Source organism: Mixophyes fleayi, chromosome 3 (genome assembly GCF_038048845.1).
Source record: "Mixophyes fleayi isolate aMixFle1 chromosome 3, aMixFle1.hap1, whole genome shotgun sequence".
NCBI classification, from domain to species: domain Eukaryota; kingdom Metazoa; phylum Chordata; class Amphibia; order Anura; family Limnodynastidae; genus Mixophyes; species Mixophyes fleayi.
The window spans coordinates 58,840,831-58,863,660 of NC_134404.1; the positions used below are offsets into that span (position 1 = coordinate 58,840,831).

Genomic DNA, 22,830 nt, shown 5'->3' on the forward strand with positions numbered 1-22,830 from the left:
GCCAAGTCATTCACAGGCAAGCTACTCTCTGTTTCACTGATTTCACAAAGAAACAAACCAGTGTTAATCTGTTGGAAAAACTCAGGAATGTTATAGCAAAATGGCCCACCTGCTAATACTCTCATCAGGATTTCTTATTGCTGATAACAGATCGAAGATTGTGTGCGCATTATGACTGGGTGAAATTCAACACGTACCATGCTTTGCAGACACAAGAAACTTGGTGGTGCAGAATTTCTTAAAAATGAGAGGTCGGTGCAGGAGAAGCTGTTCATGGCCCATGAAACTTCTGGGCATATTCCGCATGTAGGGCATTGCTGCGGATGCAAGCAAAATATCATCAGCCATACCACCAAGTGAAGCAAGAGGTAGTAAGGTGGAATTCCACACTTTATATGCTTCAGACACTAGAGAAACAGCAACAAGCCATCAAGAGCTACACATCAAGCCATGAGATAGGGAGAGGGGGACATGTTACCTTACTTTGGCACATTGGAGAATCCTTACTGTTTTATGCAAGCTACTGAAACCATTTGAAAATGTAACAAATAAAATGAGTTCTAACACTGCCTGGCTTGAGTCAGGTGATACCCTGGAGAAGCTAAAGGAGAAAAGTAAACTTGGCGATTCTGCAAAGTATGGTGGCCTTGTAGATCAAGTTCTTTATTCACTTTGCCAGGACCCAAGTATTTGCAGCATCTTGAAATTGGATCACTACATTTTGACAAGCATGCTTGATTATAGAGTTAAGTCATAATTCATGTCTTTCTTCCCAACTGACACAAATAGTCACAGATGCAAACAGCACCTTGTGAGCAAGTTGTTGCCACACATGACACGTCCCCTGCTTCAGCTTCTCCCAAAAATAGTAATGCCAGAAAAAAAAAGCTTCCCCTTTCTAAGAGTCACACTGATGATGAGTCAACACAGCACAATGTGAAAGGTTATAAAAGAAATGCCCAAATATATTGATAACTCTAACATGTCTTAATCTGATACTCCTTGTATTAGCAGAATGGTGGAGGATTGCTTTAATGATGAAGTAGAAATGAACATATCAGTTCCTTTCAATTCTGGGAGGAAAAAAGGCAATTTGAAGCTGCTTGTACAAACAAGCTATGGTGTACTTGAGCTGCCCACCCTCCAGGGTTTACTTGAAAAGAGTGTTTAGCACAGCCGGGAATATTGTTCTTGCTGTTAATTGCAAAGGGAATCTGTAACGCTAGATTTCAGTGGGGATGAATTAATATTGTGTAATGGTGATGTTGACATCAGTGATGAGGGTGATGACATTGTCAACATAAAAGGAAAATGACCACTGTTAGCCAAATGCCCATACATTAGTAATTTGTTAAAATCCCTATCTATTCTGCAGTTCAACACCTAACAACCATAATGCTTGCTTTTGTGGGGGGCAAACAAATTAAGCATATCAGGCACAAAAGTGTCAACCCCTGTCTCTGAAGTGATTGATTTGTTCGTCAACATCTTCATCATCAACCTCCTCATTATCAGTGAGTAGTAAAGCATCAAATTTTCCCATTCATGATTCCTAGGAGCTAAGATATCCATGTGCTACTGTTGGGTGTGATACTGCTATACAGAAGGGGACCAAGAAGAGTATGCATAGTTTTAAAACACAATTGTCTGTGAAGCAAGCAATTGTAAGAGGAACCAAGTATGACAGCCAGCATCCTGTTATACAGCGGATCACTAAAGTCATGACAGCTATGTTAGCATTGGATGTGTGTCCAATTTCCATCATCAATGCATGAGGTTTTAAGAAATTAGTTGAGTCTTGTGTCCTCGCAAACCAAATTCTTTCTCAATGCCATTTCTCCCAAACAACAATTCCTCAGTTGTACCGGGAGGTTAAACAAAAAGACATTTAGTCCATAAGAAATGTCACTGTACCGACTGTCCACTTAACTACGAATATGTGGACAAACGGTACTGGTCAAACAAAAGACTACATTGTGTATCTTCTTTTGTAAAATGAAAATGTAGTTAATCTAGACATCTGTGATGAGGGTGAGGACATTGAGGAAGATGACCACTGTTAGTCATATGTCTATGAGTAATTTGTAAACATCCCTATCCTCCAGTACAACAACCAAAATGTTCACTTTTGTTTGGGCCCAAACAAATCAAGTGCTTTAGCCACAAAAGTGACAGTTCATGTCACTCCAAAATGCTCACTTTCATTTTGTTGACTTAAAAGACTAAGGCACTACAGGAATGCTCATAGTAATCATTATAGTATGTAAGCAAAAAGTGTCTGTGACATTCCTACCGCCACACCTACTGTGGTCTTGACACACAGAAATATAACACCGTCACAATGTAGTCAACGGTGGTATTGCTGTGCAGATGCAGATAATAGGCTCCAGGTCAGTTTATGCAATCTTCAGATTTTTCAGGATGACATGATGGGGGAGCCTGAACCCGATTGTCACTTGTTTCTAGCATCCCAAGAGGTTTACGCATGACCTGTAAACACACTCTGTTTGCCTTATACTGCCAGTGGAGGTGACCCTGGCAAAGTAAAATCAGCAATGCTATTGGGCCAAGAGAAGTTAATATGTCAGTAAAAGGAAAATAAAAATGTAGTTTAAAATATTATTAATAAAAAAGGCAGGATTACTTAAATACACAAATAAACTTTAATATAGCTTAACATCAGCAAAGCAATGAAAAAAAAAACACATGCCACACCAAAAGCACATATGACACATTTGCAATGAAAATATAAAATAAGTTTGCATTGGAATTACAACAATATTAAAAGCAAAATTCTGTAAGAAATCCTGCCATGTTTGTTTTTTTTACAAAGCTCTGAGGATATAAACATACACAAACAGAAGAGTATTGACAAAACTTGAAAACATAGTTGTGTTTTATAGTAATAATTGCAAAAGTGTAAATCGGAGTACACTAACCAATCAATCGCCTAAGCCTATCCAAACAAAATTGAAATATAGACAAAACAAAACAGATTGTTCGCAATCATTTTGATAGCGTGATCGATATAAGGCTTAATAAAAAGAAATAACATCTTTGCAATCATCTAATCAGAAAACACAAGCTAGCAGTGCCAGTCATCATCACTAGTGCATGTATTCTGTACCTGATATCAGGTACTCGCAAGTCATACAGCTCCTGGCATATGTATATTTGTCTTAATATGCCTTCCTCGCAATTATGAGAACATGTCGTTAATGTACTAGGCCTACCCCTTCCCTCCAACTTTTAAGACCCCCCAGTCGTAGGGAGGCACAAGTGTCAGATGTGAGCAAACCAATATATACAGTTAAGCAACTATCTCCTCTACTCTCTACACTCTACTAATCTTATACACACCACTAAGCCCACATTACATTATATCTAACACTAGAAACAATAATAACCTAACACGTAATAAACATAACAGCATATGCATGATTGGCAACAGTAATACCCACTACTCACACTGCAACAACTTCTCTTTCAAAATAGTTTTCCTGTAACATATGCAGATATAAATATGTTGTACTGACATTTCTACTAGTGCACAAACACTTATCGGTTTATATTTGCGTGTGATAGGGCTTCACTCTATCAAGAGATTGCCGCCAGCTGTATCTCTCTTGCCAGTGACAAAGATCTCAGCGATAACAAAAAAAATGAATGGAATAAAAAATAAAGAAACTTATTCTGTTATTCTTTTATTAGTGCAACTGAAAGCCAGAGTCTGGGCTTTCAGTTCCACTGCATATGCGGGTACCGGCTGGCTAGGTTACGCATGCACATATACCCCAAGACTGGCCTGGCAAAGCGGTAAGTTCAATTTTATCACTCCGGCCCAGTATATCTGAGTCAGCGGACTATAACGTGTCTCCACCAGCAATATTTTATTGATAAATAGTGGCAATAAAAGATAGTCGTCATTATCAATGCTTTTTAATATAGATCCATTACCCTGATTCCTCTTTGCTGAACAGAGTGATATATAAGTTTTCTTCTGGATAAATCCATGTTACAATACAACTGGTGAAAATTGGTTTATTTTGCACATGAGATAAACACTGTCTGTGTTCATGTAGCACAAAAGTACTTGATAGCTTTATTTCTACACTGAAATTTAAAGTTGATCTAGGACATGCTGTATCCCAACTATAAATATGTCCCCACATTTTAAATTTACTCCCCCCCCCCCCCCCCCCACCTCCAATGCAACATGGTTTTGCCAGGGTGCAAAGTTACTTCTTTTTTTGCTTTACTTACCAGGCCCATAATGTTTGCTACATATACTGTATATAGAATCTGCAGATCATTTATATAAATATGATAGGAATATTCGGGTAAAAGGCATTGTTGGCATCCTCCCTATCAGAATTCTGCACTTGCCACTGGTATTTCCAAAATGCTTTATACCAGCATAGACATTCATTCTGTTGGATAAATGAGTGTATTAGAGATGCATTAAATATATTTCGCATGATCCCCTTCTAGGCTTAAGGTGTTTTTGTGTTCATCTCACCTGCATTCCTTTAAATGACACAGAGCCAGTATAACATATACGATACTGGTTCCACATGATGGAAGCAACATTCCTGCTTGCTGTACCAAATATGTCATCATGGCCACACCTCTTAAGGAGAGCAGCTCAGGTTGTGGGTGAACAGGATTTCCAGGTTCCAGTCTGTTTAGCTATGGCTGTATGCAGTGTCACTGTGCGGTGCTGCCACTGATCTCAGAGTATGGATATAGAACCCTGTGTATCAGCTGGGATTGTGATGATCTGGATTAATGAGCGAGTGAACAGAAAATGGGCACACTCCAAGGATTTATTCCTCAAGTGATGCTGGTGTGCTTAGTTTCCACCTCTGTGGTTTATTCAGGTAAGATTTAAATGTAATTGAACATACCATGAGAGAATCCAAGAGACATCTTATTAAACAACACATGGTACACTGGCACTATAGTTAGAATAAGTTTCTAAAAATCTATAAAAATACTATGTACTTTATTAACAGCAAATGATACAGCACATACAAATTACAAAATGCTTTACAAAGTATTTTTAAATATTTACAGTCCCTGCCCAGTGGAGCTTACAATCTATATTACCGAACATACAGAGACACACACACACACACACACACACACACACACACACACTCACTCACTCACTCACTCACTCACTAGGGTTAATTTCATCAAAAGTCACTTAACCTTCCAGTTTGTCTTTGAAATGTGTGGGAGAATATTGGAGCACCAGGAAACTCACGTAAACACATCTTCGTGTTTTGGTTTTGTTACAGGTTTTGCCCCAAAATCATGAAAGGTTTTGGTTTTGGATTTAATAAAAAAATTGTGAAACATAGGTAAAATTATGTTTTTGCTCCTATATTACTATTTATAGCATTAACAGTTATTTACAGTCTTTTTTCAAACCATCTTTCTTATTATCCAAATTTTCACCAATTTTGGACAAAGTATTGCTGCTGACCCTCTCCAATATAATGCTGCTTACCCTTTCCAATGTATTGCTGCTGACCCTCTCCAGTGTGTCACACATGCTGCCTAACAGTTACTTACTTGCAGTATCTTCTTTTTTTAAATGAAAATGTAATTGATGTACTCATCTTTGATGAGTGTGATGATATATATATATATATAATATATATATTGTGGCAATTGGGACACGTTGCCTAACTGTGATAGCCGGTGTTTAGGACTATTGGATTATGTTTACTGTTGTGAATGCTTCATTTGTTTGCTGAAGACACTGTTAAGACTGTTTATCCATCCTGACAAGTTAAATAAACGTCAAAGTGCTTCAGATAAACCTGTGTGAGGAGCCATCAGTTTGCACGCTTTATATATATATATATATATATATATATATATATATTATAAACTCTCTCGAGATCTGCATTGACATTTTCCCCGTAATGACATTTTGAGATCCGAAATTGGTGCACGAAACTGAGTCAGGATTCGGTTTTACTTGGAATCCTAAATCTTGGATCTGTTGGATTTCTCCGAATCTGAACCGCTCATCCCTATTAAATCTGTAAAATACATAGATATTACTAGAGAACAAAAGAGGAATCTCTGTAGTTATGCTATACCTCAGTGATGCCATACTTTATTTATGCTATATCTCTCAACATTGTTAAGAAGACACTATGGATAAAAAAATGTGTGCACTAATGTAAAGAATCAGTGTGCCACCAGAGTTGGCATGGCCATCCCATTTAGTGGATGGGGTCACATCCCATAGTGAGCAAGCTATGCCTTCTCCTGTAACACGTCTGGCCTCCTTCACTTCTATAGTAACACATATTGCCTCACGTCTGTAGTAACACATGGGCAGCAAGGTGGCATCGTGGTTAGCACTTCTGCCTCACAGCACTGGGTTCAATTCCCAACCATGGCCTTATCTGTTTGGAGTTTGTATATTCTCCCCGTGTTTGCGTGGGTTTCCTCCCACACTCCAAAAGCATACTGGTAGGTTAAGTGTCTGCTATCAAATTGACCCTAGACTTTGTGTATGCATGTTAGGGAATTTAGACTGTAAGCTCCAAAGGGACAGGGACTGATGTGAATGAGTCCTCTGTACAGCGCTGAGGAATTAGTGACACTATATAAATAAATGATGATGATTTATACATTTCTTTTTTATATCAAACTGAAAACATTACTTTGTTTGAAGTTCGCCATACAAGGTTCCCCATTCACAATAGACAGTGCCAAATTTTTTAAGTTTAACACAAACACGCTTGAGCTGGTAGCCCCCCACTTCATTGCAGACCTGGTACAATGGTGGACATATTACCAATACTACTGTAATATTTCTGTCCTGGGTCTTCCAGTATCTGACCTGGTTCCCGTGGGTAGCACAAAATGCCCTCTCTATATCCATCTCCCCATTACCTGGTGTATCTGCCACTATTTTTTCCCACAAAGCCCTGCACTTTGACAGAAAAGATGATTTTGCACTATGTTTCGGCAGTTTTATGTGTTGTAAACGACCTCCCGAGTGTTCAAGTCATTCTAAAATATCTCAATAGAGTTCTGCCAACAAAAAATAAATATGATTAAAAAATTAATAATTAAAGTTTGGGTTTTAATTTCCGCCGAGTATTTCTTATAATGTCAATATAATGTTACACTTCTCATGGTGTGGTACATATTTGACATAAAGCACTTGTTCTTGTAAATTATGCTCAGAGGGGCGGGGAAGTGATTGTTGATTTATTACTACGTTTTTTTGGGATAACTGTTTGCACTTTTTCATTGCAATTCCACTGACAATTCACATGGATGAATACACTAGACACCGGCCAGGAAAGTGTCACTGGGTCACATAGCTGGGATGAGATTTGTAACTGCCTTCAATGTTCTCTCTTTGTGAATAATCTTTCTCACTGTAGAATGATTAACTGTTCAGACTGATAAACAGCAACAATTGTTTCTCTGAAATTATTGCAAATGTCTTCTCGACTTGGCATGGTGTAAACTAGAGATGCTCACTGACCCCCGTGAAGTGGCTTTGGTTTTGGTTTTGGATCTGGATTAGCTTTGTGTTTTGGTTTTGGCAAAACCATCCTCGTGTGTTTTTTTTTGGTTTTGCATTTGTTTAGAAAAATTGCTCAAATATGCTATAATTACATAATTTTGCTCTTTTTTTGATCCTACATTATTATTAACCTCAATAGCACTAATTTCAAGTCATTTGAAGTAAATTTTGACCACCTCACAGGTCACAATATTATTTTCATACACTTTAGGACAAATACTGCAGCGACCTGGCTGGATGCTAAGCGACAGAGCAATGACTCAAACGCAAGGAAGTTCCTACCATATCTAGGACACATTGGCGCACAGCAGTGGCAGAAAAGAAAAGTCAGAAGAAAAGCCTGCAAGGCCTAGTATTTGTATTTCAGCAATGACAATTAGCAATGTAGCACTGGAGCTCTTGTCTTTAGGTGTATATAACACCATACACTTTTTTGTGCAGATTTAGAAGAAAAGCCTGCAAGGACTATTAGTTGTATTTCTGCAATGAGAATTACCAATGGAGCTCTCCTTTCTGTGTGTTACCTATATAACACTGTAGAATTGGACTGCAGAATTACATCAACCCTGTAAGCACCATTATTTGTATTTTTCTGCAATAAGATTTAACACTGGCGCTATGGAGCTCTCCTGAATGTCACTGTTTACTTTCTTTAACACTGGAGGGCGGTATTTATAGATTCCAAAACTCACGAGATCCGACGACGTCACAATGACATTTTGCCTCGTTTTCGATTCCGAAAAAGCGGGCAAGTACTGGCTCGGTACTCGGATCCCCTAAGTTCGGGTGTGTTCGGTTTCCAAGGAACCGAACCTGAGCATCTCTAGTGTAAACACAAACCTAAATGTCCCACTCCATATTGCCAAAGGTTGTGCTCTTATATAGCAGTAGTAGCACTTCCTGTTGATCACATAATGATGTCCAATTTCTTTCTAGGGCCCATATTTATTAATGACTGCATTTTTAACATGAAACCTTTCAATCCTTATCGCAATGAAAAGGATTGAAAGATTGTGTGTATTTATTAAAAATCCCCAACAAGAACAGCAGGCACGAAAAACTGCTGTTACTGCGAAGACCCCTCTCCTATCTTTTACATGGTCACTATCACAAAGTGGCCACCTTTGCTATAGTGACTGGAGGGGCGAGCAGTAAGACGCAGTGAAGGATCCAAAGATCCCTCTACCGCAATGCTCTCTCCCTACAGCAGACCTGAAAGATGACACAAACGGTAATGTACGACAGTCTGAGCTGGTGTACATTACTATATGTGTAATTGCATTTTCAGAACTTGTTAAATTGTGGTACAGAGCAGTCCCCATACACATTTCTGGGGACTGCTATAGATTCCGAAGCAAAATGCAAAGAAGCAGATATCGGTGATGCACTGTTCATAAATTTGCAGGATACTTATAATTGTATCTGTTACCCAGAATAATTTACAGGAAAATAAGGTTTAATAAATAGGCCCCCTAGATATGGAAGCAGTAATGGTGTCCTTCTGTTTTCACACACCGCTTCTTCATGTTGCCTTATGGGATTAGATTCATTCCATTTTAGGACTTGGCGAGGACTAGATGATTGTTAGTTATGTCCTGATATGTAAAAACAGATTTGGAAGAGATTGTACTTTCTTTTTCACATGACTGTGTACATATGTATTATGTTACAGTAAAAAGTTTTTAATGCTAAACCTGTTTCTTTAGGTGATTTTACACCTTTTGTGTGAGGTTTGGTGTAACATGTGGGGTTAAGAATTTACTGAATATGGCTCTATATCTTCTCTATGCCCCTCCTACAAGCCAGTTTAGAATTTGTGCCCGAGGAGTTGGACACGCATTGGGCTTCTCCAATAGATTTTACTTTTAGTTCTCAGCATTTGTTAATTTTTAGAGACGCACAAGCCTGAGGATAGACAGGTTTGTTCTGCCTCTTACCTTTGTCTGCACCTAGGGATCCGCCGGGGAGACCCGGTCTATCTCTCATATAGATTGATTTACGGGATTCCAGCAAATGAGACCACCCTGCCTTTAGGTATCGCACTGCAGCTGTTGAAAAAGCTTGCATCTGGTTACCGCTGCTAAACCCGGCGAAGACAGACTAGCGTTTCTTTCGCTAGTGGCAGGATAGGTATTAGTAAGTTGGGGCCGGCTGTGTTTCACAGATGCAAAAAAAAAAAGAGCCGGAAGTGGGCGGAGCATGATGCGGGCAGCCGCAGATATAAAAATCCCTCTCTCCAGGGGAGGTGGTCTAGTACGCTAGCTCCAGAAGAGGTCTCTGCAGATTCGCTGCAGTCCCTTCCCAGCACAAACCTTCCAGACGGGATAACTCTCAAAGCCCTTGAACATTGGGAATAGAGCAGTGAGTTAGCAGTAAAACTATGAGTACGATGTCACAGTATAAGGACCACGTGTGTCTCATATGCTGCATGTACATAGACGCAGTGTGTACTTGGTATATACATATTAGAGTTGATATTCCTCTCTATCTGCTTCTCCTGCATTTCCTTTTACTGTATCTTCCTGTTGTATGTTATCTGTGGTTGAAAAGCATGGCAGGGATAGGGGCAGCTAAAATTACTGAAAAATCTGTAGTCTGTAGGACTTATAAAACTAAGTTCATTACGGGGCAGGGTGATCTTGTACAACATTGTGAAGCTATTATTAGTCCACAGTCAGCCCCTCCTCAAAGCGATGGAGCCCAGGTGTGGGTAGCTCAGATGGCGGGGGTTATGTCAGCATTAACAGCTGAATTGGCCACTTCTAGACATAAAAGAGAAGCGTCTAGGTCGCAATCTGCGGATTTGTCACAACCTGAACCTGAATGGGCTCAATCTCTGGTACACAGGGTAGAGCTCTTAGCACAGATGGTGACTCCTGCAGTTTCTGTGTCTCATGCCAATTCTGCAGCTAATTAGAGCATTTTTCCCGTTGTGTTACAATCAGATGAATCTGATGGTAAGAGATTACCTCTGATGGAAGAAGGTGAATCTCTTCAAGATTCAGAGTCATTGTCGCAGGGTTTAGAGGCTTTGATAATGGCGGCCTTAAGGTCAGTGAGCCTGAGCCAGGACCATCTCAGCCAATGTATTTTACCAAGGGATATAAGCCAGCTGTAACGTTTCCAGTGTCTACTGAACTAGAGGAACATTTTGCAAAAGCCTGGGAAAACCCAGATAAGAGATTTTCAGTTCCTCAAAGTTTTTTGGCATCCTATTCCTTTCCAAAGGCAAATAGGAAAGACTGGGAGTCGCCTCCTTTAGTAGACTCTTATGTATCTAGGTTGTCAAAGAAAATTACTTTACCTATCTACATCGTTAACGGATGGTTCAGACAGGAAGCTAGAATCCATTCTTAAAAATATATATGTAGCAGCTGGAGAACAATTGCGGCTCATCAGGACTAGTGTATGGGTCAACAAGGTTGTAGAGGAATGGGCTACTCAGCTCAAGAATGGTATAACTGAGGGAGCTGTAGTAGAAGATATGGTAAGATTAACAGACCATACAAGAGAGGCTACGTCCTATTTAGGTGAAGCAGCTAGAGACATGGGTATGGTCGTATCCCGTGTATCTGCTATGGCTGTTGCGGGTCGCAAGAATCTCTGGTTTAGACAATTGCAGGCTGATAGAGGTTCTAGGAGGGGAGTTGAACTATCATACAACAGGAAAATGTTGTTGGGGGAAGAGCTAGATCAATGGATTTCCCAGGCTACGGGGGGGATGATCCACTTTTCTGCCACCAGCTACTCCAACTCCATGTAAAAGCTATGCTGCACAATCGTTTCGGTCTATTCGGACTTCCTCCAGATATAAGGGAAGAACCAGATGAGTTGCCATGTCTTCTAGAGGATCCAGGGGCAGAGGGCGTACAGCCGCCGCATCCTCCTCTGATCCAGTACTAAGCCATCTGCATGACGATCTTCAGTCTTACCTGGGGGATTCCAGGGTAGGAGCCCATCTTCGGGATTTCGCTCAGGTTTGGAGGGAGACCCGTTCAGATGCATGGGTGACAAGTCTAGTCACTCATGGATACAAAATAGAATTCCGAGAAATACCTCAGATTAATTTTTTTACAACCAGTTTGCCAGTTTCCAGAGACAGGTGTCTAGCCCTTCAAGTGGCTATTCAACAATTTCTGGACTCAGGGGTGATAATACCAGTGCCGGATTCATCAAATGGCACTGGGTATTATTCCAGCCTTTTCCTGGTACCCAAACCAAATGGGTTGGTCAGGCCAATCCTCAATTTAAAGAATTAGAATTTTTTTCTAAAAGTAATCAAATTCAGGATGGAGTCTAATTGTTCTGTAATTGTAAGACTGGAGGAGGGAGGCGTTTCTGGTATCTTTGGATATCAAAGATGCATATCTCCATGTTCCTATATGGCCGCCTCACCAAAGGTATCTCAGGTTTGCACATAAGGACAGGCATTATCAGTTCCAGGCATTATCAGTTCCAGGCATTGCCTTTCGGATTGTCCTCTGCCACCAGCGTGTTTACAAAAATAATGGCAGAAATGATGGCATTGCTTCATACTCAGGGAGTTATGATAACTCCATACCTGGACGATCTCCTAATAAAGGTATCCAATAGGGAGATCCTGCTCAGAAACATCTCGCTGACACATCAGTTATTAATAAAACACAAATGGATGGTCAATTTCGAAAAATCAAAATTGATACCTTCCCAAAGACTAAAATTTCTAGTTATGATATTGGATACTGTCCAGAAGAGAATATTCCTTCCTTAGGACAAGGCGGTAGGTATCCAAAATATGGTAGGGGAGATACTAAAACATGGCAGGGTGTCTGTCCACGTGTACACACCTTCTAGGGAGGATGATGGCTACGTTCGAAGCCATACCTTATGGAAGGTTCCACTTCCGGGCCTTACAGCTGGATTTATTATGCCAGTGGACAGGATCTCGTCTGTTTCTGCAACAGTTAGTGACCTTGGCTCCGAAAACAAGATTGTCCCTCACGTGGTGGCTAAAGTCAAGCCATCTTCTGAGTGGAAGAATTTTCGGAGTATCAGATTGGACGTTCCTGACCACAGATGCGAATCAGAGAGATTGGGGAGCAGTGACTCTGGGTCAAAAAGTATCTACCTCAGCCTTTAAAATATCCAGGTTTTTCTTGGTTTTACAGGCAGGATTTGAGGCAGGACTGAGACTGGGATCTTGAAAGTGCAGGTGTCAGACTTATCTATATTTTTTCAACAGAAACTGGCAATTTTCCTGGAGGTACAGACCTCTTACAGGGTTTAAAGATTAGAACCTCCGTTTGTTGCACCAACTATGCCATGGGTTCTGGAGTTGGTGTTATCCTTCCGCCAGTCCTCCCTGTTTGAGCAATTGGAATTAACAGAAATGAAATATCTTTCATGGAAAGTGGTCATGTTATTGGCCTTAGTTTCAGCAAGGCAAGTATCGGATCTCAGTGCCCTCTCATGTAAGTCACCATATCTATTGTTTTTTAATAACAGGGCTGAATTAAGAATAAAGTTGGGGTTCCTTCCAAAAGTTGTATCCGCTTTCCACATTAACCAACCGATAGTGTTACCTATCCTGGGTAATAATTCTCCATCAGGCCGTTCTCTGGATGTGGTCAGAGCCCTAAGAATATATGTAGAAAGAACGGCAACAGTTCGCAAGACGGATGCTCTGTTTGTATTATATGACGCAGTACGTCCAGGGTGGCCTGCTTCTAAGCACACCTTAGCACGGTGGATACATCTTACTATCCAACAGACTTCTGTAGCTTCATCAAGAAAACCTCTGCCTCTATTGCATCTCATTCCACGCGATCCATGGGTCCTTCTTGGGCAGCTGCTAGAGGGGTTTCTACTGAGAAACTGTGTAGAGCAGCCACTTGGTTGGGTCGACATACCTTCCTGCGTTTCTACAAATTTGATACGCTGTCTGCTTCTGACACTCAATTTGAACATTCAGTGTTGCAGGGGTCCCAGGGCTCTCCCTCCCGTTAGGGTTGCTCTTGGACGTCCCCATTGTCAAGACTTTCCAGTGTCCCCTATGGATAAAAGAGAAAACAGAATTTACTTACCGGTAAATGTCTCTCTGATTCCATAGGGGACACTGGGCACCCTCCCAGCGCTGGGCCTTTTCCTGCCATGTATCAATTATGTGTTGACTAATTCTGTCTATATCTTTTCAGTTACTGTATCTTTGGTTATGTTTATTATTCTCTTTCTGAAAAATTGGTTAAGTGTATCTCCTCGGACACAGTACTAAACTGGCTTGTAGGAGGGGCATAGAGAGGATATAGTCAGCACTTCAAACAAAACTTTATTGTGCCAACTCCAAGCAAACACCACTCTATACCACATTGTCAAGACTTTCCAGTGTCCCCTATGGAATCAGAGAAAGACATTTACCAGTAAGTATATTCTGTTTTCTATTTTCCAACATGTACATATTGTAGGCTATGTATATGTATTTAAACACTTCAGTATTATTTAATAGCTATCAAAAGGTAGAGGGAACAATTAGCAAATCTATGTGAGCCTGTGGTTAACAAGGTGAAATTCTTGCTCTATAGAATAAAACGTGATTCTCTCATAATGCTACCTAGTGACATCAGCAAAGACAATGCACTCCTCATCCCTTACACAGTCTCTAACGCAGACATTTGCATCTGTGTAGGGTAAACTATAAAATACAAATATTGTCACTTTAAATATTATTATGCTTAACCTCAAGATAGACTCGTAAGGTAATTGTTAATTATATAGGCGCCACTTGACTCTGCCCACCTTTCATGTAAGTTATCACTAGAGATGGGCGGGCTTGGTTCCCGGAGAACCGAACCCACCCGAACTTTGGGTATCCGAGTACCGAGCCGAGTAGGCTCGGGACTCTCCCGCCCGCTCGGAATCCAAATCGAGACCGAACGTCATCGTGACGTCGTCGGATCTCGGGGCTCGGTTCTCGCGATGCTTGAAGATTATAAATACACGCCTCCACAGCAATCCATCGCCATTTGACAGAGGGAGAGAGCAGGGTGTAGTCACAGGCTGATTAGAGCAGGGACAGAGAATACAATATTCTGATTCCAATTGTGCTAACAAAAATCGCTAGAGAAGAGAAGAGGATAGAGGGTTTTTTGTTTTTTTTTCCAATATTTGGCACTCAAAGTGCTTTTTGGGTGTCCCCCATTATTTTGCCTAAATATTTCTGGCTGTCAAAATTTCTATCTGTCAGCAGTATCTACCAAATAATATTTAGCACTCCCCAGTGCTTTTGGGGTGTCCCCCATAATTGTGCATAAATATTTCTGGCTGTCAAAATTACTATGTGTCAGCAGTATCTACCAAATAATTTTTAGCACTCCCCAGTGCTTTTGGGGTGTCCCCCATAATTGCGCATAAATATTTCTGGCTGTCAAAATTACTATGTGTCAGCAGTATCTACCAAATAATTTTTAGCACTCCCCAGTGCTTTTGGGGTGTCCCCCATAATTGTGCATAAATATTTCTGGCTGTCAAAATTACTATCTGTCAGCAGTATCTACCAAATAATTTTTAGCACTACAAGTGCTTTGGGCTCAGAATGGATTCAAAGCAGTCCACATATGAGCAAAATGAGCAACCAGGTTCTGTCACCAGTCCTGATGGTAGTGTTCCCAGTACGTCATCTGGGAAAGGCGATGTCAAACTAAAATGTCTTTTGAAATCATCCAAAAAAACACACACCAAAAAAAAATGTGCGGTGTTGAAGCGAAAAAAAAGTCTAACTGAGGAAAAGTTAAGTGCCGAAAAAAAAATTGCCAGCATGCCATTCTAGACACGAAGTGGCAAAGAGAAAATGAGGCCTTCGCCTTTATCTATTAGTGGCAGATCCAAAAATGTTACCGAGCCTACAAGTGGTGCACAACTACTGTTACGCGTCAAAGCCGAGCTGCAAGATAATAGTAAGGCATTGGAGTATAATGTTTGCTCTGAATCAGAAATGACACCAATCCCTGTGGAGAGTCCATCCAACAGTGGTATGTCTAATTGTGAGTATTCTGTTAGTGTACCCATAAAGAAGGGCCCTTTCAGCAGTTCTGCTGATGTGTAGCTGAACAGCCCGAGTGTAACCGGTGATACACAAATTGAGGATGCCACTTTGGAAATAGAAGAGGATGAGGGGGAGATTTGTGGAGGTGACGAGGGCGCTAATGATGATGTTGATGATTATGATGCAGACAGATACTAAATTGCCTTTCTCAATTTCTATTTGTGTTCTAGATTATATAACGGCTGAATAGTTTTCTATTTTACTCCTAGTGGAAAGGGGATCTGATGCAGACAGATACCAAACTGCCTTTGCCCATTTCTTTGTATATTCGAATTTCTAGTTCTACAGTCTATGCAGGCTGCTTTTTTTTTCTATTTTACTACAAGTGGATGGGGGGGGGGGGCGGTCTGATGCAGACAGATACCAAACTGCCTTTGTCCTTTTCTTTGTATCTTCGAATTTCTAGTTCTACATTCTATGCAGGCTGCTTTTTTTTCTATTTTACTACAAGTGGATGGGGGGTGGGGAGTCTGATGCAGACAGATACCAAACTGCCTTTGTCCATTTCTTTGTATATTCGAATTTCTAGTTCTAAAGTCTATGCAGGCTGCTTTTTTTATATTCAACTACAAGTGGAGGGCGGGGGGGAGGGGGGGCGTAGATAGCCACCAAACTACCGTGGTCCATTTAATTTTACTTTCTAATTCCACAGTCTGTGCAGGCTGCTTTTTTTATATTCAACTACAAGTGGAGGGTGTAATATACACCCAAAGACGATGGCTACATTGCCAATAATCAAAGATGGAGGAGGTAGACAACCAGGTTTGTCTGTATAATTTGCAGACAAGTGTTTGAATTAAGGGTGGCCTACCAGGGATTAAACTGTTTTTTTTTTATAATTTATTAGCTTTAGAATTACCTCACTTATTTAAGAAACTGGTGGAGCACTAAATTAGGTTAATTTAGACCAAAAAAATTGTATTTTTTTCAAAAATAGCAAAACAAAACCAAAACCAAAACACGCAAGGGCGGTTTTGCAAAACCAAAACCAAAACACGAAGGTAATCCAGATCAAAAACCAAAACCAAAACCAAAACACGGGGGTCAGTGACCATCTCTAGTTATCACTGTGTTCATACCATCTCTGGGTCACCTGGTCCCAGCCCTGTCCCCCACCCACGCAGTCAGCCTTCTCCACCACCCATGCTGATCTCTCAGACAGCCTGTTAGCCCAGCCCCCCATGTCTCCATTCCCCTTCCTGTGTCTCTCTAATATCCACCTGTGTCTCTTGTAATACATTAGCGGTGGCGATCAACGCTTGGGCTATCAGGTAGTGGGATTTGATTGATCTGCACAAGCTCCCTGCTCGCTAGATAACTGATTCAACCCTAGTATGACAGGTGTACGGAGCGAAGTGGCTCCCTTATAATTAACAAGTACCGCCTCTACTATAGACTTTTGCATCAAAAATTAAATATGCACTTCCTATGTTTAATTATGAACAGGCATACAAAGGAGCTTATTTAATAAAATGAACACACATTATAGCAGTCAGACAGACATTAGCTTTCATTAGTCTGACCTCATTAGATTGTTAAAAGTTGGTATCTGATTGGTTCCTATAGATTACTTTATATCAAGTTATTAAATAATCACCCACAGGTTCCTTATTTCATTACACATATGAAAGGATTGTATACATATTGGGTTGCTTAGGATTTGACTCTGTAAAGTAATAACTGCTAGATAAAATTACATGTTGCTACTTGTGACAGAAATCAAATGTGTGAACATAAATAATTTCCTTGGCGGGGATTTAGCAAGTTGAGTTGCTAAATACACCATCTAGTAAAGTATGACACATGGAATTTATAAACAATTGCATGACCTACATTATGCACTGTTTGGACGCCTACATGTTCGACTGGTGATTGTACAGCCATAGACAGAAGTACTCTAAAGCTGAATTTCTTTTTGAAAGAAACTACATCAATTATAAAATATCTGCCAAGGACCATGTTTTTATATATCAGAGAAAAGGAGACGTGTAAAGTGTGTCTGTTGATAATATACAGAAGCAGAGCAAATATCGATGAGAATGCAGCATTGACATTCTGGAATCCTTTCTTGTCTGGCTGGTTTGACTTTCTAGTAGAACTGTAAACAACAATTGTCTTCAGTAAGAATTTTTTTTTTTTTTTAACCAGACTAAACTACAATGTTTCTCTGAGAAGACTAAAGGTGCTCTTCACCTCCGTATGAGCATGTTGGTGTGTTGTGGATACAGTTGGCTACCAGGAGTTTGGTAGCTGGACAATGTACTGTTTTCAACATATTTATTGCCCCAGTGTGACTCAGTTCTCCCAGCAGATCCAGACTACCTAACTGGTGAATTCACAATGAAGATATAACCCTGCAACCACACACACACCACTTGTTGTCTGGTGGAGTAGAATGCTGTACAAGTATGGCCACATTAAGGCTTCAGCATTCACGTTATGACTTGGAATTTTGAGGCTGCTCACACACGCTGACATGGGAGATGGTCTATTGTTTTTCTTTTTACCAAATTTCCCTGAGATCGCCATTAGTGTGGGTCATAAACAGTAATATCTTCCAAACCAGACAATGATTGGATCCATCCAGAGGTCTTGCTCTCCAGTGACAATAACAGCATGCAACCTGGGGGATTGTTTGCAACTAGGTCACCCATAATTTTGAAATGAAAATATACAACATTTTCTAGTGGTGAAATGTTTTAAGAAAGCTGAAAATAGATATTAAATAATATATTTAACTTGTCTTCATTAACATGCTTATTGTATCAAAAGGAGCAATCAGAGAGTCAGAGTATTCTGTGCAGCCATTTTATTATACATACCCCTGCTTTCTATTTATCCTCAGAGAACTGAATTTTCAAAACATGGTCCTGCCCTGTGTTACCTTCAATGCATCTCATAGTTGTTGCATTCTAGTTGGAAGTGAATTTATACTTAGAAATCCAGGAACTTGTGTCTGGAGAGACCATATATACTAACTGCGGGTTTGAAAAAGTGGAGATGTTGCCTATGGCAACCAATCAGATTCTAGCTGTCATTTTGTAGAATGCACTAAATAAATGACAGCTAGAATCTGATTGGTTGCTATAACAACATCTCTACTTTTTCAAACCCGCAATTTAGTAAATCTAGCCCCAATACTTAAGTTGAATTCATGGCATGTAACATGATAGTGCTGAAAAAATCAATTCACAGATGACTTCACTGCTGAATAGATACTTTTTATTATTATTTATTATTATCTTTAATTTATAAGGCACCACAAAAGGTCCGCAGCGCCGTACAAGACATACAGAAAACAGTGAGCCATGACACAACATGATAGAGAAAGAACAAAAATATATACACAGACACATGTAACATGGTAGTGCAAATCAAATTATTACTTGGACAATGAGTGAAAATGATGGTAGAAATCAGTGAGAAGTAGGCCGAAGCTTAAGAAAATAGGGCTAGGGAAGCAGGCCAAGAGGTACAGAGGGTGATGGAATAGTAGAAGGAGCACACAAGGAAAGAGGGCCCTGCTCCTGAGAGCTTACATCCTAAAGGAAAGGGGGAGACACAAATAGGGTGGTACTAACTGGGGGAGAGAGCCGGGACAAGGGAGTTAGTAGGAGGACTGATAGACTTGAATAAAGAAGGGCACGCTTGAAGTCTTTGAGAGTAGATGCTAACCTGATAGAACATGGAAGATCGTTCCACAGCTGGGGAGCAGCCGGGGCAAAGTCCTGGAGACGGGAGTGATTAGTGAAGCAGTGAGGCAGCGGTCACAGAGAGAGCGGAGGGGACGGCTAGGAGTGTAGGTAGAGATGAGAAGGGAGATGTAGGGAGGGGAGGATTGATTGAGTTTTAAAGGTGAGGGTGAGGAGTTTAAATTTTATTCTGTAGGTCATTGGGAGCCAATGTAGTGACTGTTGGAGGGAGAAAGCAGAGATAGAGCGGCGGGAGAGAAAAATGGGGCAGGCAGCAGCATTGAGGATAGACTTACGAGGGTCAAGGTGAGAATCAGGTAGGTTACAGTAGTCAAGGCGAGAGATTACAAGTGAGTGAACGAGGGTTTTCATCGCTTCAGTGGTGAGAAAGGGGCGTATCTTGGATATATTCCGAAGGTGGAAGTAGCAGGATTTTGAAAGGGATAGAATGTGAGGCTTGAAGGAGAGGGAGGAATCAAGGCATCAGACTTGAGCGTCAGAAACAAGGGTAGTGTTTTTTATATATATATATATATATATATATATATATATATATATATATATATTTGTTATGATACTGGGCTTAATGCATCAATCTGTGCCGTACAACTGACAACAATTCAAAAGGCGCGACTCTAGAAAAAGTCTACAATGCTGCTCAAAGTGGCAGGGGATGTCCCACCCCTACAAAGCACAATATACACAAAAGCCACTGGCGCAAAGTAAGACTTGAATGTAAAAAGTAGTGTAATAGAAATGGAGTCAGAATAAACAATAAGAGAAAACAAACATAGAAGTGTAAAAACTGTATTATAGACAGCTGAAAATTACAAACATACAATAACCAGTGCACTGGTACATATCATAGTATATCAAAAATGGCCAATCATAAATCAAAAAACATATAAATATTGGTTAACTGGTAAAACAGCTACAACCAAGCTGTGGCATGCAGTCCTGTCGGTTCGGAGTGCATGTAAATCCGTAGCAATACCTTGTATTGTATACATCAGAAAAGGTTTGAATAATGAGAGAATATTCTCTATAAACATAAAAGTGGTCACTCCGTAGATTAATATAAAAACATTCCAGGAAATGGCTTATATGGACCAGATACAATTAAAAATAAACACTTGTTGGCAATGCATAGCGCAACAGCGCAGTGGTATCCTGATCGATAATGCTCTGGCTAGTATAAAACAAATGTCATCCAGTAAGATATATATATATAGGACAGTAATCACTCGTCCACACAATCTTTTGGTATTGTCTTGAACGGGGACAATACCAATAAGATGCCGGCGTTCAATGTCGCTATCCCGCCTGTTAACTGATTATTCAGTACAGTGGCGGTGGCGATATTTCGCCTATTGGCTAAATGTCCAGTACAGTGAATCCCCTCTGTCAATAGTATATTAAAAGAAGATCTTACCAGTGGTATGCTGGTGTTCCATGATAATGTTCCGCTTAGCTCATACTATCCAGTATGCTGAACACTGTAGCCTGTCTCTGGGCTTCCCAGTGGGCGGATGCACGTCACAGTCTTCTGTATGAGCGCACATGCGCAGAGGATCCTTGTTAGAATAGATGTAAAAAACGAGCTCGTTTATACAGAATGTATATAGATAAAAACAGAGTTGGTGTAGAATAAAAAAATATATATATAAATATAAAATATAAAATATATTTATATATAAAAATATATAAAAATATATATATAGCTTGCAACCAACGCGTTTCACCCATCATGCGGGCTCCCTCAGGGCAATGTGCCGCACAACTGGCCTATCTGATACCTACTATAGGATATTGTTGAGTTTATCCACCCTAGAAAGAGGATTGGCCTCTAATATCAATATTTGATCATTTTTATATTGTACCATTTAGGTATTATTCATATCGTTTGGGTTTATCTGCTGTTATGGCTAGAGGAGGTGCTCTTTAACAGTAGCTCTAGGCTACTCATTTACTATAAGATTAGACTGTTTGAAAAGACAGGAACTACTAATCCACTGCTGTAAACACAATTGATTAAAAGCTAGAAATTCTTTATTATATCAATCATTTAAAAAAAACTTATTCTCAAACAGATCCCATTCATCAAGGTGAATTTTTTAGTCTTTTACCTGTGATCAAGCCCAATAGTTGAAACATACGTTGGGATCAGGACGTCATTAATGACTAGCATTTTGCAGACTCTGTTTTTATAAAGCCGAGCCCCTGAACTTAGTAAATCCCAGTACCGAGCCGGCTCAGTACTCTATTGCTTCCTCGGATCTGATGATGAGGCAAAACGTCATCATGCAGGTTTTAGATTACATATAAGTCCCTCCTCCCCAAGGGATCGTCCGCCATTTCTCACACAGACACAGGAGGGGTAGCAGCGTTCTTGTCACACTCCACCCTCAAATCTCATTATTTCTAACCTGCAACACAACACATAAATCACTGACTCTACTCAGTTGTCATTTGCTGAAAAAAACATCTATTTTATTCAAATTGTACGCTATTCTTTTGTGTGTATCTGACTGCATTGCTCACATAAATCACTGACTAGCGGTGTGTACTCTACTCAGTTGTTGTCATTTGCTGAACAAAGCAACGATTCTCTATTTTATACAAACTGTGTGCCGTAATGTATCTGACTGTGTTGTTCACATAAATCACTGACTTGAAGTGTGTGCTTTAATTAGTTGTGTACTCATTTGGGGAATTTTTGGACAAATTGAGTGTGCATCGATATGGATCATGATCAGTTGACAGAAGAGCCGGAGCACCAACCAGCTGCTGGCACCAATCATGATGATACTAGTCCTTCAACGTCATCTACTAAAGCCTATGCTCAAGGGCATAGTGGGTTTAAGTCAGAAAAACTGAAATCCAGAAAAAAAGTTTTTACATTGATAAAGAAAAAAACACCTCTAATAAAGGGAAGGTTTACTGTAGAAAAAACATAGAATTGCCAACATGCCATTCTAAACACAAGGGCAATGAAAGATTCAGGCCTTCGCCTTTATTTGTGAGTGATAGTTCTGCAACTGTCAGTGAGGCATCTTCTTCTGTCTGTCATGACGATGCAAGACCTTGTCATTCAGAGTCTAGAAAAGGTGCCAAAAACATTATATTCGTAAAATCGGTGCTGACAAAAACAGTAAGGCAGTAGAACAAACTGTTCGAAAATATCACAAATCCCTGAGAAGAGTCTATCCATGAGTGCTATGTGTGAGCCTGACCTTTCTAATACTGTACTCATAAAGAAGCCTCCTTTCACCATTTCTGCAAATGTGTGGATGAGCAGCACAAGTATAGCTGGTGATATAGACACTGAGGATGCCATTTCTGATTTGCAACAAGAGGGGGTGGATATTTGTGTAGCTGACGACGGTGTTAATGAGGATGTTGATGATATGGATGTTGTTTGTGCCAGTCATGCACAAACAACATATTTTCTTTTAAAAGTGGAAACACTTTTAAAAGAGAGTTTTAGAATATCT

General features: G+C 40.1%; 1 protein-coding gene across 1 annotated transcript in view; it reads left to right on the forward strand.

Moving 5' to 3' along the window:
- The first annotated feature begins 4,685 nt into the window (after positions 1-4,685).
- IL20RB (interleukin 20 receptor subunit beta) overlaps positions 4,686-22,830 on the forward strand; it is a 51,809-nt gene continuing 33,664 nt past the window's right edge. Inside the window, exon 1 of the mRNA XM_075201546.1 lies at positions 4,686-4,880. Coding sequence (XP_075057647.1) covers positions 4,808-4,880 — 73 coding nt within the window. The 5' untranslated portion in view covers positions 4,686-4,807. The remainder of the gene's footprint in view (positions 4,881-22,830) is intronic.